This window comes from Phacochoerus africanus, chromosome 3 (assembly GCF_016906955.1).
Source record: "Phacochoerus africanus isolate WHEZ1 chromosome 3, ROS_Pafr_v1, whole genome shotgun sequence".
Taxonomy (NCBI): domain Eukaryota; kingdom Metazoa; phylum Chordata; class Mammalia; order Artiodactyla; family Suidae; genus Phacochoerus; species Phacochoerus africanus.
Genome location: NC_062546.1, coordinates 11,483,749 through 11,503,546, shown reverse-complemented (window position 1 = coordinate 11,503,546; position 19,798 = coordinate 11,483,749). Strand labels below are relative to the sequence as shown.

At 43.1% G+C, this 19,798-nt stretch overlaps 1 protein-coding gene across 1 annotated transcript in view; it reads right to left on the bottom strand.

Annotated features, from left to right (window-relative positions):
• Positions 1–683: 683 nt before the first annotated feature.
• The window catches only part of UBE2V1 (ubiquitin conjugating enzyme E2 V1), a 33,759-nt gene continuing 14,644 nt past the window's right edge, over positions 684–19,798 (bottom strand). Inside the window, exons 2-4 of the mRNA XM_047770884.1 lie at positions 11,771–11,919; positions 3,539–3,664; positions 684–2,238 (exon numbers count right to left, since the gene is read on the bottom strand). Of these exons, the coding sequence (XP_047626840.1) occupies positions 2,092–2,238; positions 3,539–3,664; positions 11,771–11,919 (422 nt within the window). The 3' untranslated portion in view covers positions 684–2,091. The remainder of the gene's footprint in view (positions 2,239–3,538; positions 3,665–11,770; positions 11,920–19,798) is intronic.

Below are 19,798 nucleotides of genomic sequence, written 5' to 3'. Positions count from 1 at the left end.
TCTATGCGCCAAATCTGGCCCTTTGCCCAGTTGTATGGCCCCTTGAATGAAGGATTTTTATAGCTGAACATTTGCAATTGGTTTGATAACGGAATACTAATCTTGAATCCAATTAAGTAAAATGTCATCTCCAAAAAAAAAAAGCATTCCATTCTTCTCAGCAGATCTGTAACATTACAAAAAACTGTACTCAATTATTACTGTTTTGAATTTCATCAAAACAACCTGGAAATTTGTTTTCTCTCATGTATATAAATACTCATTTTCTTTGTTTTTTGCCTCTTGGCCAATTAAGCCTAAATATTTACTAACTTTGGCCCACTGTAGAAAAAGTTTGCCGACCCCTGCTCTAGGAGACCAAACTGAATCCCAAAGCATCTATGATATTAAATTCTGCTCCTGAATAAATTAGATGCCAAGAGGAAGAAGAGCACCGCTTCTTAAATATTAACGCACACTTCTTTTTATTATATTAAAATCAGGCAATGGTCTGACAATAAAAAGGCTGCTTATGGAATACTGTTATGTTAAACTTTACTTACAGGATGTTAAATCCTTAGAACTAAGGTTTTCCCCAGAAAAAGATTAATGGAAACATCAATTGCTTTTCAGACTTGATAGTTGCTGCTTCAAAAGGTGGTTTTATACAAACGCTAAATTAAAAAAAAAAAAAAAAAAAACCCTTAGAACACAATGAATTGCTTTTATTTCGGTATGCATCCACACCTCAGCATTTAGTGGTCCTGAACAGAAAAGTGGAAAAACGCAGCAATTTGCCGGAAAGTCAAGCCCGCCAATTTCGGGGATCTGCCGTGCACACCGAGTTCTTTCTTAATCCCTGCTGAGGACCGTGAGAAGCAGCAGCACCAAAACCAAAGTATGCACCAAATTCAAGATTCTTTTTGTTCCAGTTGTCAGATTCCAAACTAGACCCAAATTGGATTGCAAGGATGACCAAATGAGATACCTTCAAAACTTCTTCAATTTTTAAAAGCAAAAGCAATTACAGGAAAAGAAAACAATTCATTCAGAGGGATTGTGTGTGCTTACAAGTGTCTTCCGTGGCCTTTCTCCAAGTTTAACCACCAAGGACTTCGAGAGCTGGCAGGTCTGAGTAGCCCTGGTGACTGTTCTTTTCATCTTATCAAAACCTGAGCTAAAAACGCATCAGCTGATGATGACAGCAGAGGGTGGCAGGGCTGAGAACCCAATATTCATTTCCCAGGCTGGTGGAGAGTAAATAAACATGGTTCCAAAACTAAATGAGGGCGGTCAGAGACTCTTTCCAACCTTACCTGATGGCTTCTGGCCAAAGCAAGGAAGTGCCATGTTAAGTGTTGGGTGGTGATGGTGCAAAAAGGGATTTGAGGAGGAGGAAGGAAAAAGCAGCACCCCTCGATTAAGGTAGGGGGAGAAGATATGGGGAAAGCCCTGAATTCCTCACCAAAGGCCAATTTCAGAGGGGAGCAGAGGGGGTTACAATCTATGCTTCGGCCAAGGGTGGGAGTGGAGAGTTGGGGAAAGGATGATGGCTTGGAAGGGAGGCATCATTTAAGACTTAAAAAAAGAAACAAGGGGTGCAGACAAAGCACCCCCCCATACCCAGCAGTAGTCCAACAGGCTGTGACCTGAAACCTTCACATCTACTCTAACAAGCCACCCCGAGCTGGAGGGCTGTTGCAGGGAGGGAGGGAAGCAGGGGGAGGGGAAGGGGAAAAGGCAGAGACCCTAGGCCATGTAATCAGCAGCAAGGTGATTGTGTGATGTGTCTTTTCACAGTTGAGTTAGATGTGCCCCACCGGTTATGATGGGAATCAATTTAAATATACTTTCTTGATCCCAGAAGTTCAACTATGTGGACAGTGGTTACACTTGACAGGATGATTTGTTATAGCACAACTTATATATTTCAAATGGACAAAAAAATTAGTATCATTTACAGTATCTTAAGATAAATTGCCTTTGAATGGAAGCTTCCTTTCCAGTACTTTGAGGTCTACAAGATGTATCTAGAAAATTTACTACTGTGGAAAATGAAGACTGCTTAAATCGAATGGGGGGTAGGGGAGGGCCTGTGGTTTTTCTTTTTGATTAATTGCTGTAACACTGTCCTTCAGGCGGCTGAGGGAGTTTCATATTTTCTTTAGACATCATTAGGCGTCGAAGCTCTTGCAGAACAACTTTGATACTATATGAGTTCTGCCATTTTGCTAGCACTGATATGGCTCTTGGGTCCACCTACACAAAGGCAAACAAAAGCCAAATTACTGTCAGGTTCTCAAACAAAAGAAGAGCTGTATGCTGAAGCTAAGCTACAGAAGAAACACTGAGTAAAATGCATTTTTTCAAACTGAACATGCTGACCACGCAATGGTATGTGACACACAGAATGTTCACAGCACTCTCTCCTTCCAGTTAGTCTGTTTTCCCCTTTTTGTGTCCCAAACCCTCACTGTTTGGGAGAAGGAAATTATGGATAAGCAAAGCCACTTTTAGAGAAATGGTCCTGACACTTGGTGAGACTCAATCCAACTGGCTCTGAAACAATGACATGACCTGACCTGCTTCTGGGCCAGCTGCTGCCACTACTCAGGACCAAGGCTCTAATCACAAGGGCCTGCCTCAGAGTCATCCCCTTTTCAAGCTGTGCGGCTTCTCCCAAAACAGTTTCTCAGTGTGAGCAGAGTCCTGGATTCAGCACTTCAGGTGGAACTCAGACAACACTGAACACAGAAACAAGGCTCATCTCTTTTCTTCTTTGTCAAGTTTTCCGACTATCTCAAAACAGAAGGCTTATTAGCTTATGTGATGCTAATATGCAGCATCTTTAATACTTGCTGATCTCCTCTCTGAACAAGAGAGCAGGGCTCAGAGGCTCAAAAGCCTTTGGTAAGCAACATATGGTGGAAAAACTATCAAGCTTGTTTTGTTTTTTGTAATATTTGCCATTGCCATCACTGCCTTCTTATGACAAATGAGACTGGTTTCCATTCATGGTAGTGAAAATGGTGGTAAAAATAAGTTTAGGAGTTCCCGTCGTGGCTCAGAGGAAACCAATCTGACTAGTATCCCTGAGGATGCAGGTTTGAACCCTGGCCTCTCTCAGTGGGTTAAGGACCCTGCACTGCCGGGAGCTGTGGTGTAGGTCAGCGGCCACAGCTCTGATTTGACCCCTAGCCTCGGCTGCATATGCGGCCCTAAAAAGACAAAAAGTTTGAAAAGCAAGGCCATTAAAGGAAAAAAAATACTATGCATTAGTCGTCCACAAAAAAGGCCCATGAGGTAAAAGTGTGACCTTGAGCAAGATCTTTCACCTTCATGCCTCGGTTTCCTCCTCTCTACCTGCTGGGGGTTTATCAGGAGACTGAATGAGCTCTTATCTCAAAGTGACTAGCATAGTGCTGAGTAACACAGGGCAGAGTAAATGCTGCACAAGGAACAGCTAAACACAACTGAGGAAGAGGCTTTCATTCCAAATCTGCACGTTTATACTGCAATATCATCAAATAACCAAGTAACACATGGAAAAACTACTTACCACTCCATTAGAACTATTAACTCCATTCATATTAATTTTTGTTACAAATCTTACAAAGGGGGGTGCTTCTGGGTATTTAGGTCCACATTCTATTTTAAGGCTGTATATTCGGTTTTCATAAATTGTCTGGAAAAGAAAAAAGGGTACAGCCATGTCAGGCAATTACAAAGAATTCAAAAAGGTAGAACTTCTGAAACCCCATTTATTCCTGACTGCAGAACTGATGCATTTGCTTCCATTACTCAAAGTCTACTTGTTACTTGAAAAGTTAGCAGTCCCTACACCAGTGTGTATAAATTCTGGCTTCAGGAGAACATAAGGAAGACAGAAAATTTAAGTTAGTATCACTGAAGTTTTAAGTCAGTATTATTAAATCCAATCAGATGGACTTGTTTTTATGTTGATTTTTCTACACTCTGGGAAATGGTAAGAGGCATTCTTTCTGGGAAGTCACACTAAATATTTACTCATGTCAGGATCATCAGCCAATGCATTAAATACCATCATGTACAAAGCATAGAACGTAACTCTTTGGCCCCCTGGAGGGCAGGGACCACTCAGAGCTCTGGGTGCCCCTCCCTCACTGTGTGATGTGTCAGAAATGGCTCCTGTGTAAACAGCGACATCTAGTGGTCTTTGGGGGGAATAAGTTAAAGAAGATGCAATTTAAATGCTTGGAAACTTTACATTTGAGCAGTGGCCCATCCCTAATTTAAAAACTGGAACATATATTTTAAGATTCAGAATGCAGTCATAACATATATCCAAAGATAAGTTCCCATTGTGGCTCAGCGGAAACAAATATGACTAGGAACCATGAGGTTGCGGCCTTGCCATGAGCTGTGGGGTAGGTCATAGACATATGGCTGGGGCATAGGTCTCAGCAGCTGCAGCTCTGATTAGACTCCTAGCCTGGGAGCCACCATATGCTGCGGGTATGGCCCTAAAAGGCAAGGGAAAACAAAACAAAACAAAACACATACCCAAAGAAACTTTTCACATCCACTTAAGACAGACCTCAACCTATAACAAAATCAAAATTCAACTCTGGATTTCACCTAGCCTCAAGATGCTCCTCTTCTCTTATTCCCCTTAAGGAGCACCACCATCCACCAGTGAGTTAAAGCAGACACCCAGCAGCCGGCCAGGATTCCCTTTTCCCTCACCTCCTACCCTCCAAACATCAACAGGTCTCAGCTTGCACCTCTAAGAGGTCCCACACCCACTTTTCTCTACCACCACGGCTCACCTGAACCACCCTCCCCAAGCCTCTGCCTTCTCTCTTGCTCTGCTACCACTTGCTCCCCACACAGTAGCCTAACTGTTTAGTACCAGAAACTGTTCCTTCGGCTGAACCCCTGCAATGGCTTCCTGGTGGCCTGAGAAAGGAAGTCTGAACTCCTGGACTGGATCCTGCAAACCTCTGCTTTCCTTTTTATTCATCTCCCTCTGCATCCAGCCCCTATGGCTTCCATGCTACAGCTCTTCAAACACCCCAAGTTCTCTTTCCCTCAGGGCCCTGACACTGGCTGCCCCCCTGCAGCTCTGCAGCCCACGAGCACTTTTCTGAGTCCTCCTGACCCCTCATCTGAAGACTGACATTCAGTCTCCCATGGGACACCCCTCACTAAACTCAGGATAAGGAGGGGAGGAGCCACAACTGAACTAGTACTCAAAGGTTTGTTGAATGAACAAACATTGCTCTTTATGCTCTTATAAAACGAACACCTCACTGCAATTAATGAGTTTCCCCAGAGAAAGAAAAACTCACTCAGTAAACATAACAAGCAGGAAGCAAACAGGGGCATGGTTTCCATACAGATTTATGGAAAATATGATAAAAGGTCTAGCCTCAGCACCTAGCACAGCCTCACCATCAATAAGGATCTGTTGACGGCATGGATCTCAAACTCATCTCTCGGTGTGTCCTGCATTCATGCTCAATGGGTTTTTTCACACAATTTCTTACATGAAAAAGTTCCTGGGGGAGTTCCCTTCGTGGCTCAGCAGTTAATGAACCTGACTAGGATCCATGAGGACATGGGTTCAATCCCTGGCCTCACTCAGTGGGTTAAGGATCCAGTGTAGGGTCGAAGATGCAGCTTGGATCCAGCACTGCTATGGCTGTGGCGTAGGCTTGCAGCTACAGCTCTGATTAGACCCCTAGCCTGGGAACTTCCATATGCTGCAGGTGTGGCCCTAAGACAAAATTAAAAAATAAAAATAAATAAATAAATAAGACCCTGGGGAATTCCCTGGCAGCTCCGTTGGTTAAGAACTCACATTGTCACTGTTGTGGCTCACTCAGATTATTGCTGTGACACAAGTTCATTCCTGGTCCAGGAACTTCACATGCTGCAGGCGTGCCCCTCTCACCCAAAGCCCCTGAGGGCTCATAATTACTAAAATCACAAAGTCTTTTTTCTTTTTTTAAAATGGCCTCATTCTGGGCATATGGAAATTCCCAGGCCAGGATGGAATCTGAGCCACAGCTGTGACCCATGCCACAGCTGGGGGCAATGCTAAACCCTTTAACCCACTGCACGGGGCTGGGGATGGAATCTGCTCCTTCTTAGCAACCTGATCCTCTGCAATTGGATTCTTAACCCACTGTGCCACACTGGGAACTCCACAAAGTCTTTTAAAATATTTGATACATCTTGGAGACACCAATGCACCAATTCATTCATCTATTGACACATTTTGTGGCTTACCATTGTGGATAAGAGGTCATGGACCATTCTACATATTAACAGTTTAGTAATAGGATTCTGATAACATAGATTACATCTTAACATTACTCTTGACACAATGAAAGTCTAATTTAAAAATATCTATGCTACAGAATTCTCTGCTGGCTCAGAGGGCTAAGGATCTGGTTGTCAACTGCTGAGGCTTGGGTCACAGCTATGGCATGAGTTTGATCCCTAGTTTGGGAACTTCCACATGCAGCAGACCAAAAAAAAAAATTACTTAAAAATAAATAAATAAAAACATCCAAGCAATGATTAACTTCTTAGAAAAAGAGAAATACTGAATTTCTCTTTTTGGCTGTGCCCACAGCACGTGGAAGTTCCTGGGCCTGGTGTCGAACCCAAGCTACCTCAGCGACTCAAACCACTGCAGTGACACCACCAGATCCTTAACCTGCTTCGTCACAGGAGAATTCTACGAAATACTGAATTTCTAACCAGTGATGTTCAACCGGCAATTCATTGTAACACAATGAAAACTACCTCAAGTCAAATGAGCAGGGTCACTAAAAATTTTAGCCCAAAGCAAAACTTTTACAGATTCTAGTTTTCTTCTATTTTAGAGTCCTCCAGGGACCTGCTAAAAACGGTTTCACTGAAGAAAGGAAATGTGCCTAAAGGAGAGTTGCTAGAACATTCGGTCTCTGTGAGGTACACTGCTCTCTTTAAGATTCATTATTTGAGAAGATCCTGTTGTGGCCCAGCGGTAATGAACCCAACTAGTATCCATGAGGATGTAGGTCCGATCCCTGGCCCTGCTCAGTGGGTTAAGGATCCAGCGCTGCTGTGAGCTGTGGTGTAGGCCACAGACAGGGCCTGGATCTGGCGTTGCTGTGGTTGTCACGGTGGCTGGCAAGCTGTGGCTCCAATGTGACACCTAGCCTGAGAACTTCCAAATGCCGTGGGTGCAGTCCTAAAAAGAGAGAGAGAAAAAAAGAAAGATTCATTATTTGATCATGAAACAACTTTGTGGCTATGACTTGAATTTCACGGGACAATTGGCAGTGCCTACCAACATGTGAAACAGACATGCTCAGGCCAGCAGGACCGTTTCTAGGAATTTCCTCAACCTGCACAAAAGTCAAAGCATCGTTATTTTTGCTACTGCAGACAATCCAAATGTCCACCTGCCAGGGACTGACTAAATAAATAAGGCAAATTCACACAATCTGATATTTTGTAGCCTTTTCAAAAGCTGAGGCCCAGACAGACAGACAGACACACAGACACACACACACACAGAGGCATGCATGAACGCATGTACCTGGCTACTATTAGTACCTCTGAGGTCAGGGTAGAAATACTCCATATCTACTGCTGTGGACAATCAGAGATTTGCCAGAGTTTTGTAAGGGGCACTTGGACAGGAAGCTCTGCTTTTAGGTTTGGAGGACTTGCTTTCCAATATAAATATACACAGGAGTTCCTGCTGTGGCACAGTGGGTTAGGAGCTGTCGTTGCCTCTAGCAGTGTAGGTTCAATCCCTAGCCCAGCAGAGTGGATTAAAGATCTGGTATTGCTGCAGCTGTGGCATACGCTGAAGCTCAGATTCGATCTCTGGCCTGGGAACTGCCATAAGCTGTGGGTATGGCCAAAAAAACCCCACCTGTACACACACACTTAAACAATTAACACACATACACACACGATTAAAGCACTCAAAGAGTACATATGGCTCCTTTCCACCCTGGCCCCAGACAGCCAGATTCCCTTTTTTTTTTTTTTTTTTGCTTTTTAGGGCTGCACTTGCGGCATATCGAAGTTCCCAGGCTAGAGGTCTAGTCAGATCTACAGCCGCCAGCCTACACGACAGCCACAGCAACGCCAGATCCAAGCTGAGTCTGCAACCTACACCACAGCTCACGGCAACACCAGATCCTTAACTCACTGAGCAAGGCCAGGGATGGAACCCACAACCTCATGGTTCCTAGGCAGATTTGTTTCCACTGAGCCACGACAGGAACTCCAGATTCCTTTTGAAGAAGGCAACCAGTCACCAGCTTACGTTTTCCAAAAGGATTTTAAGCACACAGAGGTAAGAGTGTATGTTTGACCTCTTCCTCCTCCTTCACCCATCCCCATCCCAAGTGACCGAATCTTCTGTGTACTGCTTTCTTTAAAGGTACCTTACTTTTTTCACTTAGGTTTCACAGAGACCACCACACCATTTCAGCACACATAAATCTGTTTCATTCTTTTCAGAAGCTAAACAGTACATAATATGGTCTATTCAAAGACACTGAGATGATTTCCAATATTTGCTACTGCTGAAAACACTGCATGAAATAATTTTGCATGTACAGGCTTTTGGGCAATATGTTCAAGAAAAGCGGAGTAAATTCCTAGCAGAATTGCTGGATCATATGGTATATATGCCTTTTAAATACTGGTGGAGGATTTTTGAGAACCACAGTAACAAGAATTAACAGGGAGAGATGAGTTACTCAGGCTTTATTTAGATGCCTTAATAATCGTGTCAATATTCCAGACACACACCATATACCTTGTATGTTAACCATAAAATAGAAGGGTCACAGGAAGCATTTAGAAGCAGATAGTTTCCTATATGACTTTGCTTTTAATATTGGGGAGCCAGGGCAATAAAAATAATAAGGGAAAGAGTTTCCTGGTGACTCAGTGGGTTAAGGACCAGTATAGTCACTGCTGTGGCATGAGTTCAATTCCTGGCCCCAGAACTTCCATGTGCTATGGTGTAGCAAAAAAAAAAAAAAAAAAAAGTAAAGAGACAGGATTGGTGAAGGAAGGGGGCAGAGAAATCGATACCCTTGGAGGTTCCACTGTGGTGCAATGAGCTAAGGATCCAGCATTGCCAAAGCTGTGGTGTAGGTTGCAGCTGCGGCTTGGATTTGATCCATGGCCTGGGAAATTCATAATGTCCCAGGTGCGGCTGAAAAAGAAAAAAAAAAAATTGATACCCTCATACACTCATGCATTGCTGGCAGGAATGTAAAATGGTGCAGTCTCTTTGGAAAAGTTAACATCTTTAAAATGCTAAAACAGAGGGAGTTTCCATTGTGGTATAGTGGAAATGAATCCAACTAGTAACCATGAAGTTGAGGTTTTGATCCCTGGCCTCAGTCAGTGGGTTAAGGACCAGTGTTGCCATGAGCTGTGGTGTAGATTGCAGATATGGCTTGGATCCCGGGTTGCTGTGGCTGTGGTGTAGGCTGGCAGCTACAGCTCCAATTTGACTCCTAGCCTGGGAACCTCCAAATGCCATGGATGTAGCCCTAAAAAGCAAACAAAAAAAGTTAAACAGAGTTATCATATGATCCAACAATTCCACGCCTATGTATATAATTAAGAGAATTGAAAACATTTGTCCACATATAAACTTGTATACAAATGTTCACAGCAAGTTTAATAATAGGCAAACAGTGGGAAAAATCCAAATGTCACATCAACTAATCAAGGGATAAACAAAATATGGTATATCCATATTAAAGAATATTATTCAGCCAAAAAAAGGAATGAACTACTGGTAAGCACTATAACATGGATGAACTTTGAAAACATTATGCTAAGCAAAAGCCCATCATGAAAGACCACATATTCATTCCGATTACATGAAATGTCCAGAACAGAAAAATTCATGGATATAGAAAGTTAATGATTGTCAAGGGTGTAGAGTGAGGGCATAGAGGGACAAATGAGAGTGACTACTGACAGATATGGGATAATCTCATTAAAAGTTAGCTTCCTTTGGAAAGAGGTGAACTGAAACTCAGGGTAATCAAAGGTGTTTTAGGCAGAGCCGAATATTTAACAGAACTCTGTGGTTCATTTTATTTGTTCATTTAAGTGTATAACCCAGTGATATTTAGTGTATTCGTGATGTTGTACACTGATTCATTCTTAATTTGTTAGAACCTGAAAATCAGTTCTGCTGATTAACAAATCTACTGAAACAACTATCCCATTCGGAGTCATTTCTAGGTGCTCTGAAGAGTAAAGAAGAGGGCAGAACAGTTCGCATCCTCAAAACACCTAAACCCTTCTTAGGAAGAGAAGAAATGCAATGAAGGAAGTCATCACTATGCAATGGACTTTCAGAGACAGCAAGAGAATGACCTCCATGAAGAAATGAGCTTTCTAGATCAGGTTTTTCCCAATATTTAATAGATTCAGAAAAGCCTGGTTTTCTCGGATTAAAAAAAGATCAAGAACTGAGGAAAAACAGATCAAATTTTTTTTGTTCTTTTTGTTTGATTGTTTTTTTAAAAAAACCCAAACAAAACTATAGGGTCACAAAAATGACTCAAAAACTAATGTTAAACAGCAAAGCCAGTCATTCACCATGAGTGTTTACGACAGTCAAAGGTAACTGCTGGGTTGTCCTAACAGCGAAGGAGCACCACACGCGCTTCCTATTCTCAGCCAGGGCCACATCCCATGTGTCTATCTCCCACAGAGCTGGTGCAGGGCCTTGCGTGAAATGAAAAGAATGAATGAACATCATCATCCTTAAGCACAAGCAGACACAGGAAAGGGCCTGATGCATTCAGGCAGAATCTCTTACTGTTTGTCTGAAACAGGTGTCACATAATTGGAATCTATTTCTTCATATCTACATCAAATTACTACTTACCACTCTAGGATATTCTTTAATGGGAACAGATGAAAACTCAAAATATAAATAGGAAGGAGACAATATAGCATAGCGTTAAGAGCACAGGCTCTGGAGTCAGACCTGGTTTGGGAATAATCAGCTACATGACTTTGTGCGGGTAACTTCACTTCTGAGTTTCTTTCCTTATTATCTGTGAAATGGAATGCAACTACACAATGGTAGCATCTAACAACAGGTTCTGGCATTAACTGGCATTTCTAGGGGGGTTACTATGCACCATAAAAAAAGGTTAGCTGGCATCATGAAGGCTGGGAACTCGCAAACCATGAAGGTCTCCAAGAGAGGTCACATTCCCCCTTCCCACTGTCGTCTTCTCTGCAAAGGCCTCTGGGCCCAACAGTGCCTGGAACAGACCCAAGCAGACTAGGCAGGCAATAACCCTTTGCTGAATGGCTCAATGAATTAGGAGAGAGATGCATGGTAGGACTGGGAAATGATGAGTAAAAACCACAACCAAGACGGCTTTCCAAAGTTCATCTGGATATTGTCTTCAGGAATGTTGGCTGTATCTGGAGTCGTGTTATTTGATAAGCGCCAAGAGTTTGTTCCAAATCTGCATCTGAGGGTACAATTACCTCAAACCTCACCGTCTACATTGTCATGTAAATTCACACTATGAGTCTGAACAGGTTTTTGCTTACCATTTAGAGGGATTAAACAGCATCAGAGGAGGTTCAAATATATAAACTGAAACTGGTCAAAAAAGAATAGCCACATTTCAGAAACTATACCATTGGTGAGCTTTTTCCGTGATAAGGCTAATATTTTTTAAAAGGAGGCACAGTGAATTTAAGACATTGACATTTATAGCCGTAGCTCGACGCTTACTCTTGGAGGCCCAATTATCATCCCTGTCCATCTTGTAAGTGTCATGTCTTCGTCATCTTCTAGACCCCAGCTAACTGTGCCATCTCCTACTCCTTTCTGGCCTTCTTCGAGTTCTTCCAACAGTCGGAAATTGCGAGGGACTTTTACTCCTAAAATAAATGGAGAAAAATTCAAGATACTAGCAACTCCAGGGGAACTTGTAAACCTACAGCTAGCTGCTCAATAGCACCACCTGAGAATAAAGATGCTTACATGCAAAAAACTGCTCAAAGTTGTCATACCTCAAGCTTGCTGCTTACGAGGCTATCCGTACTGACCAGCACAACGAGAAGGAAGGGGTACCCGGTTTGTTACAGGTGAAGTGACGATTAAACCAGGGCTACTGACCAAACCTAGAAAGACACCCCACCCCCACAGCTTTGAAAAACTTCATAAAGGGTTTACATGTCATAATGTTGATTAATTTGGGCCCACTAGTTTGAGATGAAAACTACCAATAAAGTGATAACAACAGTTCCTTGGAAGAAAAGACATGAGTCTACTTCTTTTGTTTTGTTCTTATTGTACATTTCTGAGTCTAAGACATGCTCATTTATTGGAATGACTCCCAAACTACTTTAGGAGGAACAGCTGCCCTGACGGTATCACATAACAATGGCGTCCTCTTGATCAACTCAGAGGCAACTGAAAGCAAGAATGAAAAATTTCAAATATTTAAGGCATAGTTTCTCTCTTAACTTGTGAAAAAGCTAAGAGGGCAGCCAGCACTCTGCTTTACCTGTTTCCAAAAACCCCAAAGCCCAGCAAGTAGCTCATGGAATCAAGCAAACAACATGTCTCACAGGTTCATGCCCCTGTACCCAGAGAGGCTTGCACTGTTTCTGGGTGTCTTCCAGAGCAGAATCTAGGTTCTCAGCCAGACAGGGATGGTGCTCTCCCGACCAGTCCTGCCAACCTCTCTCCCCACTCCCCTCTTCAAGCCCTGGCACTTAGACTATTTCCACTGGGAAAAACTCAGGATCCAGGCAAGTCACAAGCTTTCTTTATTTCTTTTTTTTAGGGCCCACACCTGCGGCATATGGAAGTTCCCAGGCTAGGTGTTGAATCAGAGCTACAGCTGCCAGCCTGCACCACATCCACAGCAACAGAGGATCCAAGGCTCATCTGCGACATACACTGCGGCTCATGGCAACTTATATCCTTAACCCACTGAGCAGGACCAGGGATCGAAACTGCATCCTCATGGATACTAGGGTTCCTTACCACTGAGTCATAATGGGAACTCCCACAAGCTGTCTTTACCGAGCCCCCAAATGGCCAGACTCTCAGAGCCACGCAGCACTTAACACATGACCATGAAGAAAAACTCACTGGAGGAACTCAAGACTGTGGGAAGTGTTCCCAGTATATTTCAGTATTTCCCAAAGTGTTCGACACATTATTATTAATTCAACTGGACTACCTGAGGAGTTCCCATGGTGGCTCAGTGGTTAAAGAATCCGACTAGGAACCACAAGGTTGCAGGTTCGATGCCTGGCCTTGCTTGGTGGGTTAAGGATCTGGCGTTGCCTCGAGCTGTGGTGTAGGTTGCAGACGTGGCTTGGATACTACACTGCTGTGGCTCTGGCGTAGGCTAGCAGCTACAGCTCCGATTAGACCCCTAGCCTGGAACCTCCATATGCCGCCGGAGCGGCCCTAGAAAAGGCAGGCAAACAAACAAACAAATCAACTGGATTATCTGAGCATCTACTTTGTCAGGCACTTTTCTAGGCATGAGAAAACAAGCAGTGAACAACAACAACAAAAAAATGCCTGTCCTCATGGAGCTTACATTCTAGTAGGAAACATATATAAATTATGCAAATTACCTAAGTATGACAGATGGTGGAGTTCTGGAGCAGAGGGTAATGCTTGGGGGAGTTACAATTCTAAATAGGGAGCATGACTTACAGGTAGCTGAGGGGAGTCTTCCCAGCAGAGGAAACAGTAGGTGCAAAGGCCCTGAAGTAGGACCTTGCCCAGAGCATCTGAGAATAGCAAAGATGCTGATTTAACTACAACCAAGTCAGTGAGATCAAAGAAAAGTACGAAATTAGGGGCTCCAACTGTCAAAAAGCCACTGGTGTTTTGAACAAAGCAATGACAGGACTTGTTTTTAACAGGATCCCCCTGGCTGCTGTATACAGTGAAGGGAGCTAGGGTACAAACAGCTAGGAGGCTATAGCAATAATTCTAGCAAAAGATTACAGGTATTAGCAGTGAAGGTGGTGAGAATATAGCATAATTTTATTTTATTTCAGAGGTCACAATTTTAGATATTTACTGTCAGGCTGCCTAAGAATGTGAGATGAGAGATCTCTGGTGGCCTAGTGGTTAGGATTTTGTACTTTCACTGCTGTGGCCTGGGTTCAACCACTGGTCTGGGAACTGAGATTCCACAATAAAAGACGTTGCATGCCATGGCCAAAAAAAAAAAAAAAAAAAAAAAGGTGTACGAGAGAAAGAGAAGTCAACTATGGCTCTCAGGCTTTTGGTATAAGCAACTGGGAGGATGGAGTTACTACTGGGGCACTAGATAATTTTAGGTGGTACATGGAACCCTTCATTTTACAGTCATGCATTCACTTTTAAGAAAAACTTATTCAGAAGTTCCCATCGTGGCTCAGTGGTTAACCAACCCGACTAGTAACTATGAGGTTTCGGGTTCGATTCCTGGCCTCGCTCAGTGGGTTAAGGATCCGGCATTGCCGTGAGCTGTGGTGTAGGTCACAGACGTGGCTTGGATCTGGCATTGCTGTGGCTGTGGTGTAGGCCAGCAGCTGTAGCTCTGATTCAACCCCTAGCCTGGGAATCTCCATATGCCGTAAAAAGGCAAGAGACAAAAAACAAAACAAAACAAAAAACACTTATTTAGGGCAAGTAACAGCATACTACCTTTCCCTTTATGATGGTGGTAAAAGTTTCCTTTTAAATTATACAAGCAAAAGAGTCAGGTGATTGAAGGAAAATATTACATAGCACAGAGGATACTACAAAGGAGACAGAAAAAACCTGAAAGCATTCTTGAATGGTCTGTTTGGAAAACACTGGCATTTTTCATTCCTAGAATGACCACCTGGATTACTTGGCTATAATGATTAAGTCTCCTTCAGCAAGTACAAAACTCAAGAATATTTGTGACATTATAAGCAAAACACCTGACAATACAATGCTTTTTGTTCAGAAAAGGTTAAATCTAAATCTTTACTAATCCTAACTAATCCAGTTTGGCTTGGGGGGGGGGGGAATCACTGTGCCATTATTACTACTGTGGTCACTAACAGGTAATAAAAATGACTATCCAAAGAACACAGAATCATACTGACAGACTGATAAATACGAGGTACTTATTCACAGATTGTGTAATGGGCTGAACTGTGTCCCCTCAAATTCACACACTGAAGCCCTAACTCCCAGCGTCTCAGAAGGTGACAGTATTTTGAAACAGAGCCATTAAAGTGGTGATTAAATTAAATGAGGCCTTAGGGTACACCCTAATCCAATCTGATTGGTGTGCTTATACGAAAAAGAAACAGGAGTTCCAGTCATGGTGGCTCGGTGGTTAACAAACCTGACTAGTATCCATGAGGATGTGGTTTGATCCCTGGCTTCGCTCAGGTGCTCAGGCGTTGCTGAGCTGTGGTGCAGGTCACAGACAAGGCTCGGTTCCCGAGTTGCTGGGGCTGTGGTGTAGGCCAGTGGCTACAGCTCCAATTCGATCCCTAGCCTGGGAACCTCCATATGCCGTGGGTGCGGCCCTAAAAAGACAAAAAAAGTTTGCATATATAAAAAAAAGAAACTTAGATGCACAAGGAGACAACTGGGATGCACACTTGCACGGAGTAAAGAAGACACAGTGAGAAGGCAGTCACCCGCAAGCCAAGGGGGGAGGCCTCAAAAGAAATCAAACCTGCTGACCTTGATCTGGGGTTTCTAGCCTCCAAAACGCTGAACACATTTCCACTGTTTAAGCACCCAGTCAGTGTATTCTGTCATGGATGCCTAGTAAACTAATACAGATGCTAAGTGACATCCTGAGAAACTTTCAGAGTTCTCCTGTGGTGCAGCAGGTTAAGGATCTGGTGTTGTCACTGCAATGGCTTGGTTTGCTGCTGTGGCACGGGTTCAACCCCTGGCCAGGGAAATTCCACATGCAGCAAGTGTGGTCAAAATTAAAACAAAACAAAACATTGGAAAGCACAGACTTAGATGGTGACAGAAGTTATCTCTGGGTGCAAGGATTATGGGTGATTTCAACCCCCTTTCCCATATTTTGATTTTTTTTTTTAGTGGTTTTAGTTTAAAACCACTACCTTGTGATATCTGATCCAACCTGTAGGCAAGGTCCTAACTCTGGCCTCTTCATTTGCCATTCCCTTTGCCTGGAACACTCTCCCCAGGCGAGTTACATCAGTCAAGCCCTGCTCAAAGGGCTTTAGTTAAATGACATCTGATTGAAATAAGGATCAAGGATTCTCTGAGAGTGGGAATCTCACTTAATGGTATTTCTTAAGTGACTAAGCAGTCCATTTTTTTCTTTTTCTTTTTTGGCCGCATCTGAGGCATGTAGAAGTTCCAGAACCAGGGACTGAACCTGCACCACAGATGTTACCCAAGTCACAGCAGTGACAATGTCATATCTTTAACTCACTGTGCCACCAGGGAACTCCAAGTGGTCCCTATTTTTTAGTGTCACTAAAACTTGTTCAAGTCAAATGATCAGCAGCAAAGTACAGCAGCTCCCATGGCTAAGCCCTTCATTACTGAATGGAAGTTAAACATATGACCTCTACTTTAAGTTACTCTTTTTGGTAAGATAAAAAAAGTACTGGGAAGGATGGACTGGGGGTTTGGGACTGACACATGCACACTGAGGTATATGAAATGATTGGCCAATGGGGACCTGCTGTACAGGACAGAGAACTCTACCCAATATTCTGCAATAATCTATATGGGGAAAGAATCTGAAAGAGAATGGATGTGTGTACATGTATAACTAAATCACTCTGTATAGCAGAAATTATCACATGGTGAATCAACTACATTTCAATAAAACTTTAAAAAATGTGCTATTTTTTGTGTCAGAGCTTGAAGTCAGGCTATATTAATTATTTCTGGTGTAACTGTTCCTCTTGTAAACTTGAGCAAAGAATATCCTTATGGCTAGAAATGTTTTCTCTTCATCTAATAACCAGGTCTGATCAGGAAATCTTTTTTTTTTTTTTTCTTTTTAGAGTCGCATCCATGGCATACAGAAGTTCCCAAGCTAGGGGTCAAGTCTGAGCCACAGATGCCGGCCTACGCCACAGCCACAGCAACAAGGGATCCGAGCTGCGTCTGCAACCTACACCACAACTCACAGCAACACCGGATCTCTAACTGAGTGAGGCCAAGGATCGAACCGCATCCTCACAGATACTAGTTGGGTTTGTTACTGCTGAGCCATGATGGGAACTCCCTGCTTAGGATTTTTTTTTTTTTTTTGTATTTTTGCTATTTTCTTGGGCCACTCCCACGGCATATGGAGATTCCCAGGCTAGGGGTCGAATTGGAGCTGTAGCCGCTGGCCTAGCCAGAGCCACAGCAACGCGGGATCCGAGCCGCGTCTGCGACCTACACCACAGCTCACGGCAATGCTGGATCCTTAACCCACTGAGCAAGGGCAGGGATCGAACCTGCAACCTCATGGTTGCTAGCAGATTCGTTAACCACTGAGCCACGACGGGAACTCCTGCTTAGGAAATCTTAATCCAAATATTATAAACTCACTGCTATCAGTTTCGAAACTGATAGTGAATTCAAGTTATATCTTTCTGATGTTTTTATTTTTTACTTGTGAAGTAGGGAAAAATACAGTATTAGTAATGAATCCTGTACTTCCAATAGTTATTTCCATTGGATCAGCCATTCAATTACTTAAAAACAAAGTGTACAAGGCCCACATACACAACAGAACAATAACAAAAAATGAGTTAAACTTATTTTAGATTAGTATTTGGGGGAGATGGGATTAAGATGGCTGGAATAGAAGGACTGGAGCTCAACTTCTTTCCTAAAAACAACAAAATTTACAACTAAATGCTGTGCAATCTTCAACCAAATGGACCAGAAACCTCCAAAAAGATATGCTACTCCAAAAGACAAAGAGGAGGCCACATCAAGAGGTAGGAGGGGTGATTACGTGATATAAGCAACACCATACCTCCCGGGTGGGAAGCCCTACAGACTGGAAACTAACTGATTCACAGAGACTCACCTACAGGGGTGAGTTCTGAGCCCCACATCAAACTTTCACATGTGGGGATCTGGCACTGGGAGAAAGAGCCCCTGGAGCATCTGGCATTGAAGGCCAGTGGGGCTTGTGTGCAGGAGCTCCACGGGGCTGGGGGAAACAGAGACCCCATTCTTAAAAGGTGCACACAGAATTTCACGTGCACTGGGTCCCAGGGCAAAGCAAAGTCTCCACAGGAATCTGGGTCAAACCTGACTACAGTTCTTGGAGGACCTCCTGGGAAAACAGGGGTGAATGAGGCTTGTTGTGGGGGAAGGACATTGGAAGCAAAGCTCTCGGGAACATTCAGCAGCATGCCTTTCTCTGGAGGTGGCCATCTGGGGAAAATCTGGCCCCAGGCCAAACAACAATCCAGGTGGGATCACAGCCCAGCCCATCAGTAAACAGGCTGCTAAAGACCCCCCAGGCACACAGCTGCCTCTAATCCCATCCAGAGACTAAGCCCCACCCACCAGAGGGATAGGAATCAGTTCCACCTACCAGTGGGCAGGCATCAGTCCCTCCCATCAGGAAGCCTACAGCAAGCCCCCATACTGACTTCAGCCACAAGGGGGGCAGACACCAGAAGTAAGAGAGGCTACAACTCTATTTTCTGTAAAAAGGTCACCACACCAAAAGCCCATAAAAATGAAAAGACAGAGAACTATAACTCAGATGAGGGAGAAAGAAAAACCCCCAGCAAATTGGCTAAGTGATCAGGAGATTCTCAGCCTCCAGGAAAAAGACTTTAGAATGTTGATGCTAAAGATGATGCAAGACATTGGAAATAAACTGGAGGCAAAGATGGATAACTTACAGGAAACACTGAGCAAAGAGATACAAGATATCAAACTTAAACAAGAAGAGATGCAAAACACAATAACTGAAATAAAAAATTCACTAGAAGCAGCTAACAGCAGAATACAGGAGGCAGAAGAACGAATAAGCAAGGTGGAGGACAGATTAGTGGAAATCACAGACGAGGAACAGAAAAGAGAAAAAAGGTTGAAAACAAATGAAGAGAGTCTCAAAGAACTCTGGGACAACATTAAATGCACCAACATCTGTATCACAGGAGTGCCAGAAGGAGAAGAGAGAGAGAGAGAGAAGAGGACAGAAAAAAACATTCCAAGAGATAATAGCTGAAAACTTCCCTAACATGGGAAAGGAACCATTCATTCAAATTCAGGAAGCCCCATGAGTACGATATAAAATAAACCCAAGAGGAGGAATACACTGAGACACATATTAATCAAACTGACCAAAATTAAATACAAAGAGAAAATATTGAAAGCAGCTAGGGAAAAGAAACAAATAACATACAAGGGAACCCCAATAAGGTTATCAGCAGATTTTTCAGCAGAAACTCTGCAGGCCAGAAGGGAGTGGCATGACATACTTAATGTGATGAAAGGAAAAAACCTTCAACCAAGATTACTTTACCCAGCAAGGCTCTCATTCAAATTTGAAGGAGAAATCAAAAGCTTCACAGATAAGCAAAAGCTAAAAGGATTCAGCAACACTAAACCAGCTTTACAACGAATACTAAAGGAATTTTCCTAGGCAGAAAAGAAAAGGCTGCAACAGGAAACAAAAATACAACAAACGACAAGGCTCACCAGTAAAGGTATATATACAGTAAAGATGTGAAGTCATCCACACACAATTATGCCACCAAAATCAGAAATCATGAGAAGAGGTGAGTAAAAATGCAGGAC